Here is a 25,916-nt window from a genome sequence, read left to right as displayed (position 1 = left end):
CAGAACTCGATGCAAGGATTAAAGAGGAATGTTCAAGAAATCAAAAGTATCTTATCCTAGACACATAACAACTTGGTCTGTCAATTCTGTCCTGTGAACTCCATTTTTTCCTTAATTCCCTTGGCCAATAACATTAGTTATGGAGTTGAAAGATAGCTCTTCTAATAATACTCATCAAATTTCTTTGTAAAAGAAACATGACAATCACACGAACCTATATAGTGTTTGGTTCGTGGTAAGGTAATGTAAACGCAAAGGAAATGAGATTACAGTGTATTTGGCGACGGAATGGGTGATTACCCTATTTATTTGGTTGCACTCTGGTAACTTAATCAGATTACAGTGTGGTGTGGGTGTTGTATCTAATTACAGTGGGGGAGGAGGAGGTAACAAGTTTGTATAGATATTATTTAGGTAAGGGATTCGTAGCCAACCAAACACCACCCTAAAGTTTTACGTGCATGAGTTTTTTGTCCCAAATCTGTGTCTATGCTCTCTTGATTTTAGCAATTAATAATTGGGAGAAAAAGAGAGAGGAAAACTGGGCCTGCAAAGGTGTAGCCAGCTGTCGATAGCTTCCAGACCCATTGGGCTACCGGCCCAATACCGCCGTCTCGCGGCACCAGCATCGTGTAAGCCCGTCGTATCTTGGGCGTTTTGGTGGTATTTCATTGATATATTTTGGTGGTAATACTCATTAGAAGGTTTTGGTGGTAGCACTAGTAATATCCAAAAAATTTTAAAAATAAGGAGTATAGGCTGGAAACAGAAAATGGAGGTCTGAATCCCTCAAAGCGTTCATACGTGCAAGCTACTTAGCTAGTATCTTGGCTGTCCTGGTCTGGGCGTCTGGGCGCTATTCGTCTGAGCAACCAAACTCTGTAGTCTGTACTGGCCGGGCTTGGCCTAACCTGGATTGAATCCAAGCCAAAGCGTCAAGAACTTGAGCGTTTTTCATCATCTACGGTAGCAAGTACGGTCGTACAAATGAATGAATACTCGTATACTATAATACAATCCATGTGGCGTATACAGTCAGGCGTCAGCCGAGTTGGATCGAGAAGCAGAGGACCCAAGACGCGCGCATTGGGTCCTCGACTCCTCGTCCGTGTGCATCATGTTTCATGGGAAACGACTACTGACGAGCACGGATAAAAGTCACTGTTACCAATCATCCATTGCTCGACATGATGAACAGACTGATAACTATGGCCTCGTTATACAAGTTGAAGTTTTCAGGATGAGTAGCAGTCGTTTGTGAACATTAGCAGCAACAAACGGTCAGACCGCTGAACGATTCAGCATTTAGCAGCTAGCAGAGTCATGTCAAATTTCAGTAGCATGTATATCTTGACTCAATACTCCGTAGAATTAATAATAATGAAAACAAAGTAGTGCCAGTTCTATCACTAACAGTAACTATCAGGCATCACAACTCCTGTGACAACCACGTTACAGAGTTACAGCATAGCCTTCAGAATCATAACAGATTGTAAACAAATAAGCTTGTTTCATATTGAATAGAATTCGAGTGTTCCAACACCAAAGGCTGCTCACAAATGCCTAAACGAATAAGCTTGTTTCATATTGAATAGTGTTCCAACACCAGAGGCTGCTCACAAATGCCCAGAGCAAGCAAAACTGAATAGTATTACAAAAGTTGATAAAACATAGCTGAAACCTTACAAACATGTCTAAGAAATAAGCTTCGACTCGAGTAACTGTGCTATCCTAAATGATTGAATTAATCAGGGCCAAAAGCCATGGGCGTTGCCATGTATCCAGTTTTTTCTTCCGTTTGATATTATTGTGTAGTGTTTCTAAGGGGTAACTGTCACCATGATCAGGTGACTCTATTGCAGCAAGAGGGAGCAGGCACCTCTAGTCGATCTTAACAGATGAGAAGAGGTAGTGGACGAAGTAGAATGAGAGCAGGAAGCCAATGGCACCGGTGGAGAGCATGATTGCAAGAGCCATGATCAAGGAGTAGCCAAGGTAGAGTGTTGCAGAGACTGGTCCACTCAGGCTCCTGAGGTCGAACACCAAGTAGTTGATAGAGTAGAGGAAAACGTAGAATGCGACAGAACCAGAAGCAAAGAAGGCCTTCCACCACCATTTCCAGTCCTCCACGCAAAGGTGCATGTAGGTTAGGACAAGAGAAACCTCACCACAGACTATGACCAGCAGGAAGAGGACAATGAACAGGAAGCCAAAGACATAGTAGAATCTTCCCAACCAAATGCTGGAAAGGATGAAGAAGAGCTCAATGAAGAGGGTACCGAAAGGCAAAGTTCCCGCACCGAGGACAAGCAGCCATGAGGGGAACTTGCGCTCAGGGATCTCCCGTGGAATCTGGTTGGTGCGGACAGGGTAGTCAATGCTTGCAGCACGTGTACCTAGCAAGCCTCCGATAAGTGTGAGTGGCACAGAGATGCAGAACCACAGGGCCAGGAGAGTGAAGAACAATGAGATGGGTATAGCGCCAGTGCTCTTCTTGCCCCACAGAATGGAGTTCAGCACAGTGAGGATGACGAAAACAATGCCAGGGAAGAAGCAGGCAGTCAACCAGGCGACAGATTTCCACCCTTCTGTGGTTCCTTTGATAGTCCTCCAAACACGGACACCAACATATCCAGCAATGATGCCAAGGAAGAGGTAGAGAATGATCATTCCAGTCAGGAGCATTCCCCTGGAAGCAGGGGAGAGGAATCCCAGAGCAGCAAACACAATTGTAACAACTGCCATACCGGTGATCTGGATACCATCAGCGACCATAACACACAACAGCTTTGAACAGCATGGCTCTCTGAATACATCACCAACAACAAGTTTCCATCCTGAGAGCTCCTCATTCATCTGAGCTTGTGCTTCCTTGTCCATCTCCTCATATCTTGTCAGATCCCTGCGGACAGTCCTCAAGAATATGACAAACACAATGCCAGCCAGGAAGAACACAACCATCATTGAGTTCATAATCGAGAACCAGTGCACCTTGGCACCATCCATCTTCAGGTAAGCATCCCACCTTGATGGCCACTTGATGTTGCTCTTGACATACTCAACCTCATAGGTAAATGTAATCCGCTCATTCTCACGGATCGCCTGAGATTTCTCAAGCTCCAATGGGCAGTTCACAGAGTCAACCTTGTCGTACATCTTGAGCTTGGACATGGCCTCAGCATCACGCCTTACACTGCAAGGCACGACCTCAAACCCAACAATCTGGAATCCGCTCTTGCGATCGGACTCGACCATTGCAACACCATCCTCACTTGTGACCACAACATCGCCCTGCGCCTGGTACTGATGGACCAAGACTCTGAACTTGAGGTGGTTGATGATATAATCCTCATTGCTCCCTGTCGGGTTGTACCCAACTGGGAACCCAGTCCACTGGATTGTCATCCCATTCTGATCAGTGAACCGCATGACCGGTAAATTGTCCAGGACCATGTTGACCTGGTACAGATTCCGCGCCCTCTTCTTGAGCAGCTCAGCCTGCTCCTTGGTGAGCGGGTCCGTGGTGCAAAGGTACACAGATTCATTGACATTGACGCGGAATCGGTATGGCGAGTTGTCAATCTGATCACCCATGAGGATCTCCCCAAGGTTCTCAGCACTCTTCTTGACACCCTCCGGAGGCTTGCAGTATGGCAGGCTGTAGTAGCTGAAGGGCAGCTCGGTCTCAATGGAGGTGAGTGAGTTGACCTTGGCTGAGATCGCCTCTCCGGGGGAGTAGGTGTGCATGAAGGTGCCAGGGAGATAGAAGGCGTGGACAGCCGGGTGCAGGCTCAGGAGCAGGACGAGCAGGGAGGCCGAGATCCATTTGGATGACGGCATCTTGGCGACCATTGCAGTGACAGCTCTTGAGATCGCTCAATCAAGAACCTCACGACCTGCAAGCAAGTGTATAAAAAAACAAATCAATTCGATTCCTAAGAACGCCTCCTTTGTTTTCAAGTCCCTCTTCCCCGTGGAGATATCAACATACAGCATAAGATGAAAGATAAAACTCAAGGATATATATAACTAACATGTGACATGGGGTTCAGTTGAAACCCCAGAAACTTCTGAAAATAAACTGCTACTATATCAACAGTCCACCGCATCAATAATGGTTGAGACAGTGGTTAATTCGAACGGAAGGGATATAAACGCAGCAGACGAATCCGCAGCAAAACGCGCGGATCGGACACTGAAGCACATTCCAGAACCAAATACTTGTTTTTCAGGGCACAATAGTAACAACACAGAAACGATTCCGCGGGACAAAACGAGCATGCGTCTAAGCGAACTAGTGCTCCCTTACCAACGAACGAAGAAATGAATCGAACGAGACGCCCGGATCTGGGCCGAAGCGCGAGGAGATGCGGTGTAGGGGACGGGCGAGCACACGGAGGTGCCGGAGATCAGGGGAGGGAAGGAAGCGAGCTCACCTCAGATCTGGATCGCGGCCGGGACGACGCGGGCGAGATCAAAACATGGGCGCGCCCCTCCCCCCTCGCGCTCCCCTCCTCGAGATCGCGGACGAAGAAGAAGAAGAAGTAAACGCTTCGCCGGCGGGATCGAGGAGCGGGGGGAGGAGACGCGGCACGAACCCGCCAAATTTTATACCCGCCCGTCTTTCTTCTCCCTTCGTTGCGTGCAGTGCAGCTTAGATTTCTTTTTCTAATAAATATGTTTTCCTTTGCTGGGATTTATATATATGTATATATATATTGTGAGATTTATTTAAATATAAACGCTTTTTGTTCGTTAGGTCGTGGGCCATTTCGTCGGTGTGTGAGTGGAAGGTTTCGGCGCTGGTCCACGTCGTGGGGATCCGTGCTTCCTACTGGGCCTCCGCGACTAGCTCACCACGTGTATCAAGAATTTTTTAGTGGACTAATTTGATGGGTTGTTTGACTTGGGCGGGTTTTGCAGGATGGCAGGTTGGTGGGGAGCCTAACACTGGGACAATGCCATGTGGGCCATCCAGGACCGGACCGCGTTCTCTTTGCAGCGGATCTGCACCGTCGGTCGGTCCTTTTTTCTTCTTCTTTTTTTTTTTCGTAGGAGCTGGTACACAGTAGACTAGGCCCCAGCGTAGAATAGGAAGTTCATAGAGGTACACGGTACATTGAAATCGTGGCGGCTGCCTACCCGATCGACGGCGCAAACCACGTCAAAATTAGCCGGTGAATCACGGCGTAGTGATGTGCGCTCAGATCGGAGAGGAATGGGCAATGGAGATCAAGGTAAAATGGACTGTCTCGCTGTCCAGCATCTTCTGAGGCTGTCAGCTTAGACGACATGAGCCGAGAGCTGTCACCATCACACACCATGCATGGACGCATCGTGTGCCCCCGCCCCGCGGCTGTTGTGACCAGATGCTGCTCCACTCCAATCATGCATGAATTGACTTCAAAACAAGGAGGCAAGCAGACAACTGACAAGCCCCCAACGCATCCCCCGCCAGTGGAAATCATATGAACTTCAGAGAGAGCAGGTGCGTCCTTTAATTTTGCCTGGTCCGGCCAGGCAACGGCGACCGATCTCCAAACTTGCCGCCGTGGCCGTGCCCGCGGATGCCTTGCTTGGCCACCACTCCCTTTCCGGGGCCAGCAGAAAGGCTTCACGATCACGATCACACACCCTCCTCTGCTCGTCACACCAGTTTCTCATTAGATAGATCCCCCGCGTTTCTTAGCAAGCAAACCACGTTTGGTGGAAAAGGGGTCGGTGGAGTGGGGACTGGAGCACCCGCGACGTGAACCGGCGAACGGTCTGGGGGAAAAAAGAAAGTTGGGAATAAACAAGGAGGGGGAAGCCATCGCAATTTGCATGAGCACGAAAAGGGGCACGTTTCTTAGAGAGGCAACAACTGCCTGGGCGTACCTTTCACATGAACAGCCAGGTCACATCTGCGGATCCGCCAAAGAAATCAAGAGGACCTGTAAATCCAAAGCAAGATGCAGGCACATGCATGATAGTTTCACCGGTAAAAAAAAGGAAAAAAATGTATTTTTCATTTCTTAAGTATTGCAAAAGTTGATACGCATCCTTCACGTTTCATTTGGTGCAAATCAACCTTTAACTAACTAAACCGGTGCATTTATCATTCTCACCTTAGTTTAGCAATGGTTTAGTGTCAGATAACATCGGTTTAGGTCATGTAATCATCAATCACTCTTTAGCCACATCTAATGTTGATTCAATCGCTATAATAGTTCAGTGTGAATCGGTTCCGTTAATTTTTCTGACACTTTTTTATGAGATAAGCAATTTAGAGGATTTAATGATTTTTTTGGTGATTTTATATCGTCGACTGACATATTACATGCCACATCTAATGTTGGGTCAAACGCTATAATAGTTCAGTGTGAATTGGTTCCGTTAATTTTTCTGACAATTTTTTTATGAGATAAGCAATTTAGAGGATTTAATGATTTTTTTGGTGATTTTATATTATCGACTGACATATTACATTGCTAAGCAGGGATTAGACAGATGATTCTGTGGCATAAATCGTCATTAGATGATACTAAACCATTGTTAAACTAAGGTGAGGATGACAAATACACCGGTCGACATCGGCATTAGGTTTCTGGTACATTTTGTCTGTTTGGTTGTTACGGGTTGAGGCTGAGAAGAACAGCGCAACGCCTAATTTGAGAAGAAGAAAAGCAACAGCCAAGAATGAGACAGACTTCCAGAAACAAAGAAAAAGTAAAGAGGGTTGATACATTTCGTCAGGTCATTAACATAGCTAATCGCTGGATATAGGAACCTTCTAGATGACGTTTTGGCTGCCATCCAAGAAACTGGTCAGAAGTGCATGATAAAGAAAGGGCTTAAGTCGCCTAACATATAGATTTGACTGGCAACCCATGAAAATGGGGTCAAGTAGCACAGAAAAATACAAGACCTCACACGATAACATGTTGGCCTAACTAAATACAGGCAGGTACTCAGCTTGACATGCCCATAGTAGAAAAGTTTCAGTTTCACAGCTAAGCAGCAAGAGAATTGTACACAAACAGCAAAGGTTGAAATGGGATATTCTAGTACCAAGCAAAAAAATAATTGTGGTAACGTCTGCAATCTGACTCCATTGCTGTTTGTACATGTTTATGACACGTTGCTTTGAGTAACTTGTTAGCATTTTAGAACAGTTGAAAACAAGAGAGATTTGAACACAGAACCCAAAATAATTTCATGTGATATTTGAAAACAGTCAAAACACACAACAAAATGCATGAAGTGCGTTCCAAATCTTAGTTATTTTTGTCACTGATTTCAGAATCAACTAAACTAAGAGAGTAACCTGATAGAAACAGATCTAATGAAAGCTTACCGAGTAACTTGAAATATGTTTACACTGATTTTTTTTTTAAAAAAAGCAGTGTCACATTCATAGAAGGGTCAAGTAAAAAGGCACATATGAATTAATCATACTTAATTATCAAACATATATTAGATCTAGTGTTCTATGAATCTTAGGTAAGCATATAGCACAAACTGGTGTGTGGGGAACACAATAAAATAGTTTTCTGGTTGCAAACCTACCTTGCAGACCAACCACTCCACAAGCCACCAACGATATTTGTGAAGTCAGGTCTTTTTGGAGAGTATTTGCCCTCCATTCTTGAATGCTTGTTATTAGTTAGTTCAATTTTGAACTAACAAGGTCAAACATATGAGCACGGAGGTAGTAGCAAAGAAGGGAGCCACAAGCTTAAAAGCACATCTGCTGAAATATACTGTTCATAACAGGTACAATAGTCTCAGTAATAAGCTACATTGCGAACAGGTCTACAAAGGCCTCTAGATGCAACAATCAAACCATTTGAGCTTGCAGGTGATTTTTGTGTAGAGACATCCTCAAAGATTCCACAAGATAAAGCCTTCAATCAATTTTGACTGATGAGAAAAGGTAGTGGACAAAAGAGAATGATGTCAGGAACCCAACGGTACCAGTAGCTAGCATAATGGCAAGGGAGACGATGAAAGAGTATCCAATGTAGAGCATAGCAGAAACCGGCCCACTCAAGCTTCTCAGATCAAACACCAGGTAGTTGATAGAGTAAAGGAACACATAAAGGGCCACTGTTCCAGAGGCAAAGAAAGCTTTCCACCACCACCTCCAGTCCTCCGCACAGAGATGCATGTAGGTAAGAACAACTGATACCTCAGCACAGACCACAACCAGCAAAAGGAGCACGACGAGGAGGAAGCCGAACACATAGTAGAACCTTCCTAGCCAAATACTAGAAAGAATGAAGAACAGCTCGATGAAGAGTGTTCCAAAAGGTAGAGTTCCAGCACCAAGTATGAAGAGCCATGAGTACTTCTTTGTAGGGATTTCTCTGGGTATCTGATTTGTTCGAACAGGGAATTCTATTGGTTCAGCCCTTGTGCCAAAGAAACCACCTAAAAGGGTAAGTGGCACAGAGACACAGAACCACAAGGACAAAAGACCGAAGAAAAGTGAGATGGGAAGGGCTCCAGTACTATTTCTTGTCCACAGCATGAAGTTTAAAACAGTTAGGACGATGAAGACAATGCCAGGGAAGAAACAAGCAGTTGACCAAGAGACAGACCTCCATCCCTCAGACGTTCCTTTTAAAGTCCTCCAAAGCCTGACAGCAGCATATCCAGCCACAATTCCAAGTAACATATAAAGGACTATCATCCCTGTCAACAGCATTCCTCTTGATGCAGGAGACATGAAGCCAAACGCAGCAAAGAAAATGGTGACAATTGCCATGCCCAGAATCTGAACCCCATCGCCGATCATGACACAGAGCAGCTTTGATGAGGTTGGCTCTCTGAAGACATCTCCAACGACAAGCTTCCAACCAGAGAGCTCCTCATTCATCTGAGCTTGGGCCTCCTTATCCAACTCTTCATACCTAGTCAGGTCCCTCCTCACCGTCCGCAAGAATATGACAAAAACAATGCCAGCCAAGAACAGAATTACCATCAGTGAGTTCATGATTGAAAACCAGTGAATCTTTGAACCCTCCATCTTCAGGTATGCATCCCACCGTGATGGCCATCTGATATCGCTGTTTACAAATTCAACCTCATACGTAAAAGTAATCTGCTCTTTCTCCTTGATCAATTGAGATTTCTCCAACTCCACAGGGCAGTTCACAGGATCAACTTTATCATACATCTTAAGCTTCGACATGGCCTTAGGGTCACGCTTCACACTGCATGGGATCACCTCAAATCCCACAATCTCATAGCCAGAGTTGGCATCACTGTCAGTCTCTGAGATCACTTCCATTCCTTCCCCAGTCCCAACTACCTTTACTTTGCCTCCTTCATACTTATGGATCAAGACCTTAAATTTCAGGTGATTGATGATATAGACATCACTGGTGCCTTCTGGAATATAACCAACTGGATAGCCTGTCCACTGAATGGTCATTCCATTCTGCTCAGTGAACCTCCTCACAGGAAGATTGTCAAGAATCATGTTCACCTGGTACAAATCACGGCTTCTCTGCTTGAGGAGCTTCACATCAGCCTCACCAAGTGGGTTTGTGGTACACAGATACAGAGATTCATTGACATTTACACGGAAACGGTATGGGGAATTATCAATTTGATCACCCATCAGAAGCTCCCCCAAGTTTTCAGCACTCTTCTTAATGCCATCTTTAGGACGACAGTATGGGAGGCTGTAGTAGCTGAAGGGCAGTTCTGTCTCAATGGAAGTGAGGGAGTTCACCTTCGCCCCTATTTCCTCGCCTTGCCGATACGTGTGCATGTAACTACCTGGCAAGTAGAATGCCCCGCATGGTGGAGCAAACACTAGAAACACCACTAACAAAGTAGAGAATACCCAGCCTTTCACCATGATTGGCAGTTCAAGGCAAACTTTGCCTATAACCTGAAGCAAAAGAAAAACATCATCCACGCTCAGTATCTCCAAATAGACATGTGTGCACAGTAAATGCGCAGCACCAAAGTTGAACAGAAGAGCACGAGACAGTTATGTGCTTATGGCTTGTCCTTGCAAACAGAAACAGGTTTTGTACTGAAATGGCAGTAAGCTACAGCCAATCAGACCCAACAAAGCAACTGCTAGCCAGGTTTTCAAGATTCATGTTGACGATTTAGAGTGCATGATATCGTGAATATATTGAGTAACATTGAAATTACACATATATTAGCTGAAATAGTTTGCATAAGAGATCAACTAATTGCACAGGATGTTTGCTCGCCAAAACCATCCTCGGAGTCAGGACGGAAACTAGGATGCAGGGGAAGACTTAACGGCATGGGGTTTCAGTTCAGCCTCCAGGATTTTTGCAAAATAATTGCACTACACCTTGGTCCTTGGGTAGATTCAGGGGCGAATCCAGTACAGGACATGTATATGATACATGTATATACTTATAATTGGGTCAGATCCGAATGAAATTGGCTAACAAGAGCGTCCGGTGAGCTCGATTTCGACAGCGGGGAGGGAAGGGGATGGAATGAAGGGCGTACCTGGTGGATATTCATCGCCGGCGCTCGGCCCGACGAAGACCTGGCGTAAGGTGGCGCCGCTCGCCCAGTTGTCGCCGCTAGCAAAGAAAAGGAAGAGAGGGGCCGACGCGTTTTTCTGCCGCAGGAGTCGCCTCCGTGAGCGGGCGCCGCCGCGCAAGGGCTCCGCGGACGCCGGGAGCGGGCGCCGCCGGGAGCAGCGTCGCCGGGAGAGGAGGCCACCGAGTCGCGAGGCGAGGGGGCTCGCTCGATCTGTTCTGTTGCCGTCGTGCCGAATCTGTTTGGGCGCGTTTTGGCAGGCTGTACTGCCTCTGCCTCAGCCAGGCCCGCGTGCCGGCTCGAGCCAGCCCAGCCATACCTACGAGACGTAGAGACGGGCAAATCTGCATCTCATGGACCACGTCTCAGTGATCTTATTTGGTGTTAGATAGGTTCACCGTGTATCTGACCCATGGCGGAGTTACCACCACCTCTCCTCTTCGTTGTGCCAGCACCTAGCCCGTCAGCCGCGACCCTCGGCAGCCGCGCGCTGCCACTCACACACGTGCTGCTCTCGCTTGCTCGTCGCTCACCCGGCCGTTGTGGCTGCTGCCAGCTCGCCTTCGCCCGTCGCAGAGCAAGGTCAGTAGAGGAAGAACCGGATCCTCCATTGCAAATCTCTCAATCCAACTAATGATTTCCAATTGCAAATTTGTGTTCCCGATCAGCATCAAACTCATCTCAAAACCACAATAATTTCTCAGGCCAAACAACAATTTTCGAGATCCAAATCATCTTGGGTCTCTCTTCCATTCCCAAATTATACATAATCCATGTTCAAAAACATCCAATTGCAAAGCGACATCATACTTCTATGCTCTCTCTCACGGTACACTACCCTGCTGGCTCCCTCGAGCATGCCACAGCAATAGCAACCCGCCGCCGCAGATTCGCCCGCGCCACGCCACAACGTGCATGCGCCGCTGCCGCTCGGCAGCATCCCGTCGCTGGAGCATGCCGCGGTGGATGCGAAGCGCTCCTTGCCTCGCCGCGCTGCTTCGCGACTTGCTCGCGGCCGTGAAGGAGAATCTGTGGGCGGATCATCGATTCCTCCGCCGATTCAGCTGGGTGCGAGGCGCGCGATGATGCGGAAAGCTCGGGTAGGGGCAGCCCATGGCGAGGCCGTCCATGGCGCCGCATCGGACAGGGGTGGCGCGGGGGGAACGGCGTCGGCTGTCGGGCGTGGGGCACGGGGACGGGCTAGATCAGGTGGGACCTCTGGGGCGGGGACTGACGCCGCCGGTGAGGATGGCGTGGGTGAAGGAGGCGGCGATGGCGTTGGGGAGCGACGGTACATTCTGAGCGTGTGTGCGTGCATGAGGAGAAAAGAACCGCCGGTCATCGCAACACCTCGGGAGAGCCGCGCCGGGCTTGCACCGTGGAGTTCCACGCGTGCAAGCTGGAAGGTCTCTTTTCCACCGCGCAGGTTTGGCCCGGGAGGCCGAATAGGTTAGCAAACACCAGCTGGTCCAACCTCCGTCCGAGCTAACAAACGATCCAATTTCTACCTAGACAGATGTAATTTCTAGCTAGACAGATGTACACAGTACGAGGGCAGTATCAGATTGGAAAGAATATTCTTAGCATATGAGATGATTTTTATTTTTGTTTTCTATTTGTGACTATTAGTTGAATGGTAATTTGGTCATAAATGATTTATATCTATTCTAAACCAAGTATAAACTACAAATTAAAAAACATGTGTTTTGATATCCCTAACCCCTTTGCATATCATTTCTCAAATCTCATTTTCCTGTACTAAAACCATATTGTATCCAAACATTGGCCGTAGAAGATAGATGATCGCAATATCAAGTTTGTTTATTGTTTATAAGCCTTTAGATTTTTATGGATGTTTTTATAATCCTAACTAGATGTTTGGAGAAAAACATTGTTTAAGCTATAAGACGGTTTTACTAAACGATCGCAATCAATTTCTTATATTTCTAAGAAACTAGACTTTTACTAGTATAATACTGCAACGTAGGTAACGTTAAGTTTTACACATACATATAGGTTGGAACTTGAGGTGTGTTGCTATAACGACAAAAGGTACCACTACTCTCTATTTGCGCGCGTGCATGCTTCTAGGCTATCAACGCACGCGAGCGAGTCGGTGATATAGCTAAATGTGCATAAAACATTTATGAAAAATAAATATAGATAAAACATGCAAGAATCCATTATTGTGGAAATTTTGACGTTGATTAAAAACATGTGCATAAATAGTTGGGTGCCATGCTGGAATTCGTAACAATACACATGTCGATATCTCCTTTCAGGCAAGTTTTAAACTCAAAATTTGCATGCACATAAATAATTGCATGTTCTATCTATTTATACTTCGTTATATTTTTTGTGGTCTTTAGTGGTTGTCGTGATATCGACGATTAGAATTATTCTTCTCGCAACATGCGTTTTTTTGGGAAAACGGATTTTAAGTCGTTATTACGCTGAAAGTGATTTAGTCATTTAGATAACTTTTTTTGGATGATAGAAAGTAATTCCTACTATCATTTGCTCATAGAGCGAAATTTCTCACCTTGCATGTTTAGAGCGGATGCCAATGTCCTCAACGGGCAATGTGGGGCCCACGCACAGCGCCTGCGGCGACCTTGCACGTGAGCGTCGGCGCCCGCTTGGCTGCGTGTAAAGCAGTCACGCGACGCGGGCGCGCCGAGCCGAGAGGGGAGGGAGCGAGTCAATCGCGACGCGCGCACTCCCCTCTGGCGTACACGACACCACGCGAGCGCCGCTGACGCCAGGGCCCCGCCCCGCAGCAAGAACCGGGAAAAAGAACGCCGCCCACGCCCGCCCCAGTACCCGAGCACTAGCGGCGGCAAGGCAACAAGTCTAGGGGGGAGAGAGGGAGGAGTAGTAGGCGGAAACGAAGCAACGGAAGCGTAAGCGTTAGGAGACGGGCGCCGAGGGAAGGAGGCAAGCGGAGGCCCCGCGCTCCGATCACACCAAACGCTTCGTGCTGCTGCCCCCGCCGTGATCCCAGGGCGGCGGGCCGATCTCACCGCGGCCACGGAGGCGAGCTTTTTAGGCGCGCCACCGCCGTCCGACGCCGCGATCCAGATCCAGGTACCCCCTCCGTGGACAGCCCCCGCGCCTCTCTTCACCCCTCCCGTCGGCGACGGCCTCGTCCCCGGCCCCCTGAGACGCCACCGGCGTGGAGTGGAGATCCGATCCGTGTGAACCCGAGTGATCGTAGGCACACCGATTGCTCGGTTTCTCCGCAGAATCTCGCCCCCTTTGTTCGTTGTGAGCTCTGGAAGTCGAATATTCGTCGCTCTCCCAATCCATCCAGTTGGCTGCTTGTTTGCTGCGTTGCTGGAGTTCGTACTGATATATATGTGGTTTGGTTTATATTTCCAATTTTATGTGGCGCTCAACTGAGTCCGCACGGCCCTCGTTTAGTCCGCCGCTGGCTTTGTACCAGAGAAATGCGCTGCGAATTTGATGCGAAGGCATCTCTGTGAATTCTAACCTCTATCTATGTACTGTTTATGGCAGCGTGGGGGGTTCGTGCCACTTTATCTGTATACACGGAATCAGTGATCGATCAGAGTAATACGAAGAGGGAGGGCCTGATCGTTTGATCTGCTCTAGTAGAGAATGTCAGGTATGGGCGTATGGCCAGGTGCCCGTTGCTATATGCATGTAGTTTTCATGAATCCATCATGCAATGCAGGTGCAGCTAATGTTCTGGGGGCTTGCCATTCTCTGTTGCAGAGGGAAATGTGGATGGCATCGAGATAGCAATTAGTAATGATGAGAGGAGGGACAGAGCAGATGTTGAGATCTCAGAGGACGAGCCGAGGCACACAAAAATACGGTTGCTGAGGAAGAAAGCGCTGCATGCATCGACAAGGCTGACACACTCGCTGAAGAAGAGGGGGAAGAGGAAAGTGGACTGCAGAGTACAAAGGATAGCGATAGAGGATGTCAGGGATGCTGAGGAAGAGCAGGCGGTGAGCTCGTTTCGGGAGGTTTTGTTTGCTAGGGGCTTGTTGCCAGTCAAGCATGATGACTACCATATGATGCTTAGGTTGGTATCTGTGGAAATACAATCATATTGTTGGTTTCAGCTGTGACATACCAGTTAGTGATTTTTCACTGTGGCCAATCTGTGGTGCAGATTTTTAAAAGCAAGGAAGTTCGACCTTGAGAAGGCAGCACAGATGTGGGCAGACATGCTGCACTGGAGAAAGGAGTTCGGGACAGACACAATTTTTGAAGTAGGATGCTGTCCATTGTAAAAATTTGATCTCAGAATTATATTAAATTTTACAGATATTTAGATGCATAGCTGTATGTTTTCTAAGTTTTTCCAGCATATGATTCTGCAATACTATGTTATTCATACTAACGGCAGCTAATTCATATACTCCTTGAAGGATTTTGAATTCCACGAGCTAGAGGAGGTCCTGCAATACTATCCCCATGGTTATCATGGGGTTGACAAGGAAGGAAGGCCAGTATACATTGAGTTGCTTGGGAAAGTAGAACCCAACAAGCTTGTACAAATTACATCAGTGGAGCGCTACATTAAGTATCATGTGCAAGAGTTCGAGAGAGCTTTCCGTGAGAAATTTCCTGCATGCTCAATTGCTGCCAAAAGGCACATAGATACCACAACTACAATATTGGATGTCCATGGCGTGGTACGTTCATTGCCTTAACTGTTCTTTTAACCTCTAACTGTTTTACTTTACAATAGTATCCCAGTAAATTAACTTTTTTTGTTTATAATCTATTTCAACATGTTTGTTAGTCTTGCCAGATATTTCTCTAGTTAAGATATCAGGATGCAGAATAGTTCGATTTTGCCTTCAGTTACAATTCTGAGACAAACATGCAATCCTCAGTCACAATTCTTGGGATATATGTTGGCATGGAAATGCATCAATTGTGATAAAACATCCCTGTAATTTGTTTGGCTTTATGTTTGGTGCAAAATTGACCCTGGATTGAAAGCTGTCCAACTTTTGTGGGTTTTTCAATCTCCATAGCGTATATCACCATAGATGTCTATAGTATCAAGCCTACCCTTTTCGAGAAAAAATGGTGCAGTAGATTTGTTTCTAATAAATTGGTTGACATTTTCAAATGCTTGGGGTGTAAATCCACGAATGAAAAAAAATTGGTAGAGCAGCAGGTTAAGTTCCTTTGTACTACTGATGCCGACAGAACTGCATTAATTCATTAGCTCTGTTACTTCATTCCTTATACGTTTGGCATATCTGAATCTATGATATTTTTTGGTAAAGAACCTTTTCTTGTTTAGCATCTTTGTGCTGTATGCACAATGTTTAAGATTTCTATTTTCTTTTTATGTTCCCTGTGATATAGGGCTGGAAGAATTTTAGCAAGATTGCGAGGGATCTGGTGCGTTGTATGCAAAAAATAGATGGTGACTATTATCCTGAGGTTAGCCATACTAGCAAGACGATTAAATATAGAACGTCTGAGACCATTCTGATTACCAAGCATGTCACAAAATTATGCAGACACTACACCAAATGTTTATTGTAAATGCTGGACCTGGTTTCAAGCTGATCTGGAGTACTGTGAAGGGACTTCTTGACCCCAAGACATCATCTAAAATCCATGTACTGATTTTGCAACCATTCGTAGTTCACTATCCATGTTTGTCTTTGTGTGGCTTCATACCGACTCTTTGATTTCAGGTTCTAGGAACAAAATATCAAAGCAGACTTCTTGAAGCTATTGATGCAAGGTTGGTGATTGCTTCTTTAAAGATTGTTTTATTGGTGAACCTCTATGCAAAGCTTAAGCAAAATGTATCTGCAGCCAATTACCTGAATACTTCGGTGGATCATGCTCATGTCCTAACCACGGAGGGTGCCTGAGGTCCAACAAAGGCCCCTGGAGCGATCCTTCAATCATGAAGGTAAATTCATGAATCTTCTGATGCCCTCGTACTGTATCGTAGTCTCCTAGTTCTTATGGTACATGAATAGATTTAACTTATCTGTCACTGCTTCTGATGACCTTATTTTCTATTGTAGCTTGTACATAGCATGGAGTCATTGAGGGAAATTGGGCAAGTATCTGATATAGAGGAAACAATTACAGGCTCTGTCAGATTGCGTGCTCTCAAGGCAAGTTTACCTATCATGAAGTCTCATATTGCTCAATAAGCCATTCTATTCTTCAATTTTGACATTGGATGTGGTTCTCCTGCTTCTTTCAGTTACCAGAACGAATTAGTGACACATCAAATGCTGAATCAGGTTCAGACATTGACGATCTTGGATCCCCTGTGGCTCCTGAAGATGTTGAATATCCTAGTTTGGCACCAGTTCGTGAGGAAGTAAAGTCTTGCTCAGTTCTACCACTTTTTCTTTAAAAAAAATCCAACCGTTTTCTTGTGTTTACCTTGAACTATGTAGCTTTTAGCTTGGACATTTAGACTGAGAAAAGAAAACATCTGATTTTTTTTCCTTTGGGCACATGCCTCCATATTAGCATGTTGTACAACTTTCTAGTTCATCTCTGAGTGTTGACCTTGTAGGTGAGGGAATCAGGATCTACAACTTACAGTGGTTCTGATGGCACATCTCATATGGCGGATAAAGTTGTAGGATCCAACCAAAGATACAACACTGCTGGAAATGAAGCTAGACAGTTCAATACTGAACAACGTTCCTTCGTAAATGGGGCTTTACCTGCACCAGGTATCCATTCACAATATACACGATTGGGTTAAGCTATATAAAAACGATGTCATATGCTATGATTTCTTCAAATCAGCTGTCTCACAGTGATGGCCAGTTGTCTGATGCTTAAAGTTATGGATTCAAACCAGCAGGTCGGCGTGTCCCGAACAATGGTGGGGGCAATGCTGATGATGGGATCTTGAAACATTTATCAAGAAAAGTTGTTGCTGTATTTCTTAAAGTACTCTCTCTTTTGCGGTTTTTCATTTGTCGGCGACAACACTTGGAAAACGTTCATCCGCATGCTACAACTGTGCCCCGTAATCAGGCAGATCTTCAGATTATTAGGGAAGATCGTGTGAATCCTTGCCTTGAGCGTCTTGATCGACTTGAGTCAGTGTTTAATCAGCTGAGCAGAAAGCCTCCAGAGCTTCCTCAGGACAAGGATCAGGCCATACAAGATTCTTTTGACAGGATAAAGTCCATTGAGTTTGATCTGGAGAAGACAAAGAAGGTAAACTTATGTTTTAAGGACCTTATGGTGCTTAGACTTGCTTTTGGCTTTAGCCTTGATGGCTATAGCTCCATCTTACCTTTTGTAGCACATCTTTTATTACAGACAAAATCTCGGACAGTGCGAATTGAACTTGTATATGACAGTTGCTTTTACAAATTTAAATCTGCCAGTTTGTGATGTTAAAATTGACATGAAAGGCTGAAACATTATTACTCATAGTACAAACATAACTGCAGGGAACATGCTGGTTTAAGCTTAAGTCCTTTGTTGGGTCCCACTTGATATATCTTTAGGACAACTTTGTGGGAACCACAAGTTAATATTTGATTAGCACCTGTTGAAACACATTTTCTGATGATCTCGAGACTTCCATTGTGTATATATCTTATATCCTGCTATTGTTCCAGAATGCCAGTGTGTAGTGAGGGTAGGTCTTTGCTATAGTGCAATGTGCATACTGGTTATTCTTCATCAGATACCTATTCATTATTTGTTCTGGATCTAACTGATAGCTTATTTTTCTTTGTTCTCGTATTTCAAGTGAACTTGTACTCAGGTGATCTTTTTTTTTCCTGGTCTGTGCCTCCAGGTATTGCATGCAACAGTTATCAAACAAATGCAGATGGCTGAGACCTTGGAAGCTGTGAAGGAGTCTGATCTTAGGGTAAGTATAACATAATCACATACTTTCATTATCCTGCTCACATTTGAGTATTCTTCAAATCCATATAATGCAGTTTAATTTGAGTTTGATAGAGCACTAATGTCTGAAAGTGACACAACCATAGCATGTGTATCTATGCATGGTTTACATTTCTTTTTCTGCCTGAATTATAGCATATAAAATAGATGGTTTTGGGACCATCCTGCAGATTATAATTGTACTTGTCTGCACTAATCTGTTTTTGTTCGCATTTTTTTGGTGCAGAGGAGGAAATTTTGTACATAATACACCTAATTGCAATTGTACAGAAACAAGAAACAAGTTGGTTACTTACTAATATCTGATACCCGACAGAATCAAACCACATTGCTTTGTACATGGCTGCCCTGGCCTACAGAGATGAGCAAATAGCAATGGCATCTTAGCCTCAATAACAACAGATAGTTGTCGACCTGTACACTGAGGAGATGGTCAAAAACAGCATCCTGGAAAATGCCCAAACACCGTCCAGTTTTATAGAGCAAAAGGAATTATAAAAGAGCACAATGCACAGCTTATGCCCTCACCATGCTTCTGTATATGCTCCTTTGAGCGTTGGCCCTCCTGATCTGCCATATGTATTCCAATGCTCAGTGCATTTTCTCCTCTCATTTTTCGGAACAGTTAGTTTCACTTATAATTCAATCCATTTTTTGGTTGATTACTTAATACACCTATCAAACTTCATGATTCAACTTGGTGGTGTTAACCGGGATCAAGTGAGAACAAGTTTGAACTTATTTCCGCCATGCCCAATGGTCAAGTTTTTGCAAGTTTGCATTTATACACCGTCAGCATATCGAGGAATGATGCTCATCAGCATCATGAGCTGTCTGGCAGTCGAAGATGCATCCACTGAGCTGTCAAGGAGACCACAGCCAGATGCCAGCTGGGAGGCGTCATATTCTGGCAGAACAGAAGTCCTGGGCAGCGAGGACGAGGATGGGTGAGCCGTGAGCATGCGAGAGCGCACATGTCCGCGAGGAAAGGGTGGCGGAAAGGTCCAACTCTGAGCATTTGAACCTGTCGATGATGAGAGAATTTGTGTAATTTTGACTTTGCCCTCTGACCCAGGATGTACCAGTGCCCCATTGATTGTGACACTTCCGTAAGATAAATGTTTGCAGCTGCAAATCATCCTTGCCTTAACTGCCCCCTTTTGACTAGGAAAAAGATTTTTATTTATATATGCTCCACTCGCAGGTCTGGTACTCCGTCAATCTCGAGTAATCTTTACTTCAAAAAAAAATCTCGAGTAATCTACTGATCTGCTCGACTCAAGGTGAGGTTTACACCATCACCACTTTCGCCCCATCAGCAAACTGCTGCGTACCGTTCACTGGGTTTTACTCGAGTATTAGTAAACGCAGTAGCAGGTAGGCATCCTCCAAAAAGAAGCATCATCGTTGTTCGTCAAGACTTTCCTCGAGCTCTTCCCCCGTTCCCTCCAAGCCCAGCTAGTCCCAACTCCCAGCGTCACCGACTCACTGTCAGCCAGGGAGAAACAGAGGGACGGACGCGAACCCACCGAACAAACCGCGTCGCGCCCCTTCTAATCCTGCCTGCCCTGTCGCGACTCTCTGGCTCGGTGGCCCCCTCCAAGCTCCGCTCCAACCTCCAAGCTCTGCTCCCTGTCCATCTCCACCACCCCACGACACTAAAATTTAGTTGGAGCAGTAACACCTGGGCTTGAGCTTGCAAGCACCACCACCGCGAACGTCGTGGCGCGCATGTGGGCGGCCTCTACATCCCGCGTCCCACCTCCACCGCCTTCGTCGTCGGCCTAGATCCATCCAACAAGCTCACGACCTCCATTCCCCCGGAGGCCACCAGCCTCCCGCGGACAAAGCCTCAGCGCCAGCGAGTTCCTGTTTGCGGTGGGGAGAGAGGCGCCGCGATGGCTGCGGACCGCGGCCTCCTCCTTCTGCTCCTCTCTGCCGCCGCCATTGCCGGGGTGGCCTCCGCCGCTGGTCCTTTCTTGTCCGGTGAGCGCGAGCGTGTTTCTTGCTGACGCTTTTGCTTTTCCGTCCCGTAACTGCATCTCCTGATGGTGGGTTGGTTTTGTGTGAATGCTGGCTAGCAGATGGCGTGTTCCAGGTGAGCGCCGGATCTACTGGGAGGAGCTTGCTGCAGGCCAAGAAGAGTACGTTTCCATGCCTTTCTTGCTCGTTTCCATCGCACAACGCGTGATTGATTCGAGTCGAGGTTACCCTGGGGTGGTAAGGTAGGAGGGGTTCGATCTGAAATTGGGAGCGGCGCCGTTAGATGTACTAGTTTTTAGATTGTTTGAGCTTCGCGCTAATCCTCAACATTCCCTGCGCAAATCAAATCGGCATCCATTAATATAAGCTAGTTCAGGAAATCTTAGGCACAAGTAAGTGGCAATCAAAGCAGTCATCTAGGTAGCTCTTGCTAGGTTGCAAATCCCAGCCTTATGGGCAAATGGCGTTATCCGGTTAAGCTGAAAAAGGAAAGAGAAAGTCTCAAGTCTGTCCTTGATGTGAAGCATTTGAAAGAAAGAAGGGCAGAATGGACACTTGACAACTAAGGATTGAATGGCGCCTCTGAGGGAAAAAAAAAAGGGAGTAAATCATACATAGAACAACTCTGAACAACACATCAAATTAATTAGTTTAAGAGGATGCCATACAGCATTGGCACATGCAAGTGATGGTGATGGTCTGACGGGGAAGGGGTGCATTGATCTTGGCTTAGAATATGACGGTGTGAGTGCTGTTCACTTTCTCCGGTGAGATCATGAGGGCAGCATGCAGGCTTGTCAACTTGGTTGCAGGAGGCATCTTGATCTTTCATTGACAGGATCACCTTGAAAACAACAGGAGATGCACCACATTTAGACACTCAGGAATCAGGATCAATCTCTTTGTGGTGACGAAAGGTGCATATATGCCTATATGGTTATATCGTTGAGAGGGGTTGAGAGGGGGCGTGGGGCTTCTTGACTTGGAGAACAAAAGGAAAGCTGGCAATTGAATTTATGATCCTGTCACTCGGGAGTATTGCAAGGGATTGTCTTTTTAAATGAAAAAAATTGCCAAACACTAGGATTCAGGAGCAGTCAAAACGTTATTACCTGAACTTTACTTGCTGATGCTTTATACTAGGATGCTTTCACTAGACAATTTCAATTTATATCCATGTATATTCATCCCCAGTCCTTACCATGATACCAATAGAGGTCCTGAAATGAATGAAGCATATCACCAAGCTTGTGCCCTGTGATGGTGAAGCAGGAACACCTTTTCTTGTACAGCTGAACTGTTTAGATAGGAAAAAAATGTTAATTGCAACAAATATGTTAACATGATGAGCCCAACTTATCATCTAATGTATTCTGCCCCTGACACACCTCTAGTCATGTTCAATACTTTCAGTACTTGGATCTTAATTTTTTATTTATTCTTACCTGTGCTTATCAGATTGTGCCATGAACTTTGAGTTTCAAAACTACACGATCATCACAAGCAAGTGCAAAGGGCCAAAATTTCCTGCCGACCAATGCTGTGGTGCTTTCAAGGAATTCGCATGTCCGTTCCGTGATTACATCAATGAAGACAGCAGCGACTGTTCTTCGGCAATGTTCAGCTACATCAACCTCTATGGCAAGTACCCACCAGGCCTGTTTGCCAACATGTGCCGTGAGGGAAAGAAGGGGCTTGCCTGCACAGATGCCCAGAGCAGCATCGCTGCGAATGGTGGCCAACGAGCTCAAAGCAGCTCTCTTGTTTTGGTTACGCTCGTTTGTGGATTGGTAGCATTGTTGTTCCATTGAATGATGATGCCTTCAGTTTCGCCAAAAATGGTGTTTTTGTAACTGATGAGGCTCAAGTTCATTCTCTGTGCCTTGTGGTGCTAAAATTGTGGGCGGGTCTGAGAATTTCTTCCTTTTATGTGTAAAAATCTTTCCTAATGTAATTTATGACAGATTGCATATTCTATGGGCTTCACACCTGTCGTCTGTCGATGCCGAATTAGAGCTTTGGGACTCAATTCACTATACCATTGTATTGTGACTGTTGCATTAAATTAAATTGAATTCATACCATTCATTCATGCGTATGATTGTACCTGTGAATATTTTTTCATCAGAGAAACAAATTGACCATTCACCAGCTTACTGTATGTTCCTCTGCAAAACGTTGCACTTGTAACAAACTATTGTTGCCATCTTGTAATGCTGATGTAGTCAGATAACGTTGGATTTCTTGTGGCTTAACTTTATTATATGTAAATAAGTTGTCAAAGCTTGTTTAGCTCTTCCTGGGTTCGGTTGTTTTTGTCTTCTGTTATCTCATTGTAGGCCACACGCGCGCTTGGTCTAATGCACGATGTATTTTGGTCCATGTACGACCACTTCTATCTATAAAATTTGACACGAAAAGCTTTTGCGTGTTTGGAAAATATCGTCAAAGCTCAGGAGTTTAAATAAATTTTAAGAAATCCGCTGCAACTGTAACTGGCAATTGGCAACCAGCTAGCTAGCACGAGAAGAAAGCGACCCCAAACCGCTTGGTCAAGAACTCAAGATATCGCCGAGACGCGTCGACCAACACACGAGAGTTAGAGCTTGCGAAACGCCACAAGCGAAGGCGTCCAGCATCCCGCGTTCCACCTCTAATCCTCTATCACCGTCATCGACGTCGGCCTAGCTCCGCCAAGCTCCCGAGCTCCATTCCCTCGAGGCCACTACCCTCCGGCAGCCCCGCTGGTAGAGTCTCACGGTCGGCGGCGGCGGCAGCGAGTTCTGCTTCCGGTGGGAGGACGCGTGGGCGATGGCGGTGGCGTGCGGGCGCCTGCTCCTCTTCCTCCTCTCGGCCGCCGCCCTGGCAGGGGTCGCCTCTGCCGCTGGCCCTTTCTTGTCCGGTGAGTGCGTGCCGGTGTTTCTTGCTGCCAATTTTGCATTTTTCCGTTTGTAACTCTTGCTCGTGCTTGGTGTGCAGACGGCGTGTTCCAGGTGAGCGCCGGATCCACTGGGAGGAGCTTGTTGCAGGCCAGGAAGGGTATGTTTCCTTCTCTTTCTTGCTCAATTCCTCCACCATATAATCCGTGATTGATTCGAGATGGGGTTTGGTCCGAAATTGAGGTAGGATGACCTGACCTGTCAAGCGCTAACCACCCTCCCCATTTCCTGCGCAAGGTAAATCAGCTCCCGCGAGTAGGAGAAACTAGCTCAGGAAATCTTAGGCGTAAGTGATTGGCGGTTAAGTCGTCATACAGATACACTCGGTTGCTTACCCAACCTCTCAAGCGACGGTGTTTTAAGCTGAAAAGGAAAACCCATCCTTGCTGTGAAGTATTTGAGGGAAGCAAACAGAAAATTGAAGACACCAAGTTTTCAGCCAACTACATTTGATAAATGCAAAGGGGAAACTGACTCTTGACAATTCAAGGTTCGATGCTGCTGTGCTATCGAAAATGAAATAGATGGTAGAAAGTCATATATACAACACCTGCATTTTTATCTCTAGCAGATGAGGCAGTTGAGCGTCATGGTAAGAGGTCTGAAGACAAGGAGTGCATTGATCTCGACATGGAAAATCTCAGCGTGCAGCTGAACGGTGCCATTCGCCACTGTTTTGGGGTTGGTTTAGGGCAAGAGCGAGATGCACATGCCCCTGCTGACTTGGTAATAGGGGGCCATCTCATATTCTCATCAACTGGAATCACCTCGAAAAGAATAGAGCATGCACCATATTGAGAAATTAGGGGCGAAAATTAGCTAATGTGAAATAGCAAATCTCTTCTAGGAACTGAAAGTCAGTGAGGTTGTTTGGTCCTTGCAATAATCTGCAGATGGATCAAGTTCTTCAAGGCAGTCCATGATTGTATGTTTTCGTAACATTAATGCAGTGAGCAATACATATGTATCGTTGATATTGAGTAGTACCTAGTAACATCAAGCTGAGTAGCTGACCCTATCTTTTCATTCTGATGTATTTCTGTCTAATTGACCTCTAAGTCATGTTATATGCTTTCTTTTCAGAAGAAGAAAATCGTGTTCTGTACTTTTTGGTACCTCGGTCTGACATATTTTTTTTCATTCCTACCTATGCTTATCAGATTGCCCAGTGAATTTTGAGTTCCAAAACTACACAATCATCACAAGCAAGTGCAAAGGGCCAAAATTTCCTGCCAAACAATGCTGTGCCGCTCTCAAGGAATTCGCATGCCCATTTTATATGTACCTCAATGATGACAGCAGCAGCTGCGCAACAACAATGTTCACCTACATCAACCTCTATGGCAAGTACCCACCAGGGCTGTTCTCCAGCGAGTGCAAGGAAGGCAAGTTGGGGCTTTCGTGCGCAGATGTCCCTCAGAGAGACATTACCACTGCAAACGGTGGACAACACGCTCAAAGCAGCTTGCTTGCATGGATTACTGTCTTGAGTGTGGTAGTAGCGTTGTTGTTCCACTGAACGATAACTCCTTTCATTTCCCTCAAAGATAGGGTGTTGCAACTGATGAGGCTTGAGTTTGATCATGGCGCCTTATGGTGCTCATCGTGAGTCCGTTGCCACGTTCTTCCTTTTATGTGTAAAATCTCTTGTAATGTAATTTACTACTTGTTGTGTATTATCTGGAATTAGATTTGTCAAAGTTGGTGTTCAGCTCAAACTCAACTCAACCCAACAGTATCATTGTATTGTCATATCAATTATCATTCATATGAATAGTGGCCTATTTTTGTTTGGTAAGAGGAGCAAGGAATCCATGGTTCACCAGCTTCTGTTCCTCTGTTAACATCTTATATTATCAGCAAGTGACTCTACAGGAAGTTTGACCTATTCTGTTTGGCAAGAAAACGGTGCAGAGAAATGCGGTGGTTTTCCACCTACAGTCACAATCACAACACCGTAATCTTTCCGGGTGTTCTCGTATCAGATAGAGCGATAAAAAAGGCATTTTTTTTTCCTTTCTGTTCAGCAAGGCTTGGGCCCAAAGTGTCCTCGAATCCTTATCCGTTCAGTTCAGAGTCAAAGAATTTCACAGGAAGATGCTTCCAATTTTATAGTTTTTCAGTGGCTTGCTAGACCATTTCATGATCGTGAACACACTCATCACTCTAATTTTTTCTCGGATTAGCATAAATATACCAAAGACTCTGGTTTATTGCAAATACTTGCGCGCGAATGTTAACCGACTCTTATCTCGTCTAACCCACTGCGATCGCGGCAACAGTCAACAGGAAGCAGCGACGACAAAAACAGATCAGTAACGAGATAGGTCTCGGTAAAATAATTTCCAACGAGACAAAAATTATATGAAAGAATTAGAGCAGCTTTGAGTGAGAAGCCAGACAGAAGCGAATTTTTTTGTTTTAACCTTTTTTAATCTAAAATTTTAAAAACAGCCTAAGTTAAACTAAAATTTCAAGAAGTAGTCATTTTGATCGCGCCACGCCGCTTGGCACGATTAAACCTGAGCCGCGCCAAAGCATGTGGCGCAACCGGCGCTCCAC

The 25,916-nt window shown here is 45.6% G+C and overlaps 5 protein-coding genes across 8 annotated transcripts; 3 read left to right on the top strand and 2 right to left on the bottom strand.

Annotated features, from left to right (window-relative positions):
* Positions 1 to 1,560: 1,560 nt before the first annotated feature.
* Positions 1,561 to 4,667, bottom strand: LOC117836128 (transmembrane 9 superfamily member 12). Its single transcript, XM_034715508.2, has 2 exons — positions 4,437 to 4,667; positions 1,561 to 3,896 (listed from the first exon to the last, which is right to left on the bottom strand). The coding sequence occupies exon 2, from the start codon at positions 3,850 to 3,852 to the stop codon at positions 1,882 to 1,884; it is 1,971 nt and encodes a 656-aa protein (XP_034571399.1). The 5' UTR covers positions 3,853 to 3,896; positions 4,437 to 4,667; the 3' UTR covers positions 1,561 to 1,881.
* A 3,027-nt stretch (positions 4,668 to 7,694) lies between these two features.
* LOC117836118 (transmembrane 9 superfamily member 12) lies at positions 7,695 to 10,802 on the bottom strand. Its single transcript, XM_034715496.2, has 2 exons — positions 10,489 to 10,802; positions 7,695 to 9,883 (listed from the first exon to the last, which is right to left on the bottom strand). Exons 1-2 carry the CDS (start codon positions 10,501 to 10,503, stop codon positions 7,889 to 7,891), a joined length of 2,010 nt encoding a protein of 669 aa, XP_034571387.1. The 5' UTR covers positions 10,504 to 10,802; the 3' UTR covers positions 7,695 to 7,888.
* Positions 10,803 to 13,350: 2,548 nt separating this feature from the next.
* LOC117836075 (phosphatidylinositol/phosphatidylcholine transfer protein SFH8) lies at positions 13,351 to 19,582 on the top strand. Of its 3 annotated transcripts, none has more exons than XM_034715446.2 (15): positions 13,352 to 13,611; positions 14,044 to 14,152; positions 14,263 to 14,578; positions 14,669 to 14,768; positions 14,928 to 15,194; positions 15,883 to 15,960; positions 16,041 to 16,142; positions 16,221 to 16,270; positions 16,345 to 16,444; positions 16,563 to 16,655; positions 16,748 to 16,867; positions 17,069 to 17,231; positions 17,366 to 17,727; positions 18,320 to 18,394; positions 18,659 to 19,582. In XM_034715446.2, exons 2-15 carry the CDS (start codon positions 14,146 to 14,148, stop codon positions 18,677 to 18,679), a joined length of 1,854 nt encoding a protein of 617 aa, XP_034571337.1. In that variant the 5' UTR covers positions 13,352 to 13,611; positions 14,044 to 14,145; the 3' UTR covers positions 18,680 to 19,582. The 3 variants fall into 3 exon arrangements, with proteins under 3 accessions (XP_034571347.1, XP_034571337.1, XP_034571329.1); XM_034715438.2 differs by having other exon boundaries at positions 13,353 to 13,611; positions 17,363 to 17,727; XM_034715456.2 differs by lacking the exons at positions 18,320 to 18,394; positions 18,659 to 19,582 and having other exon boundaries at positions 13,351 to 13,611; positions 17,308 to 17,423.
* Positions 19,583 to 19,833: 251 nt separating this feature from the next.
* Positions 19,834 to 22,507, top strand: LOC117836103 (GPI-anchored protein LLG1). Of its 2 annotated transcripts, none has more exons than XM_034715478.2 (3): positions 19,834 to 20,418; positions 20,514 to 20,576; positions 21,874 to 22,507. In XM_034715478.2, exons 1-3 carry the CDS (start codon positions 20,331 to 20,333, stop codon positions 22,224 to 22,226), a joined length of 504 nt encoding a protein of 167 aa, XP_034571369.1. In that variant the 5' UTR covers positions 19,834 to 20,330; the 3' UTR covers positions 22,227 to 22,507. The 2 variants fall into 2 exon arrangements, with proteins under 2 accessions (XP_034571369.1, XP_034571378.1); XM_034715487.2 differs by having other exon boundaries at positions 19,877 to 20,418; positions 20,517 to 20,576.
* Positions 22,508 to 22,974: 467 nt separating this feature from the next.
* Positions 22,975 to 25,152, top strand: LOC117836091 (GPI-anchored protein LLG1). The gene is made up of 3 exons (XM_034715467.2): positions 22,975 to 23,317; positions 23,395 to 23,454; positions 24,515 to 25,152. Exons 1-3 carry the CDS (start codon positions 23,227 to 23,229, stop codon positions 24,871 to 24,873), a joined length of 510 nt encoding a protein of 169 aa, XP_034571358.1. The 5' UTR covers positions 22,975 to 23,226; the 3' UTR covers positions 24,874 to 25,152.
* Positions 25,153 to 25,916: the final 764 nt, after the last annotated feature.

The sequence above is a fragment of the Setaria viridis genome, chromosome 1, assembly GCF_005286985.2.
Source record: "Setaria viridis chromosome 1, Setaria_viridis_v4.0, whole genome shotgun sequence".
Classification (NCBI taxonomy): Eukaryota; Viridiplantae; Streptophyta; class Magnoliopsida; order Poales; family Poaceae; genus Setaria; species Setaria viridis.
This window is presented reverse-complemented; position numbering and strand designations above follow the sequence as displayed.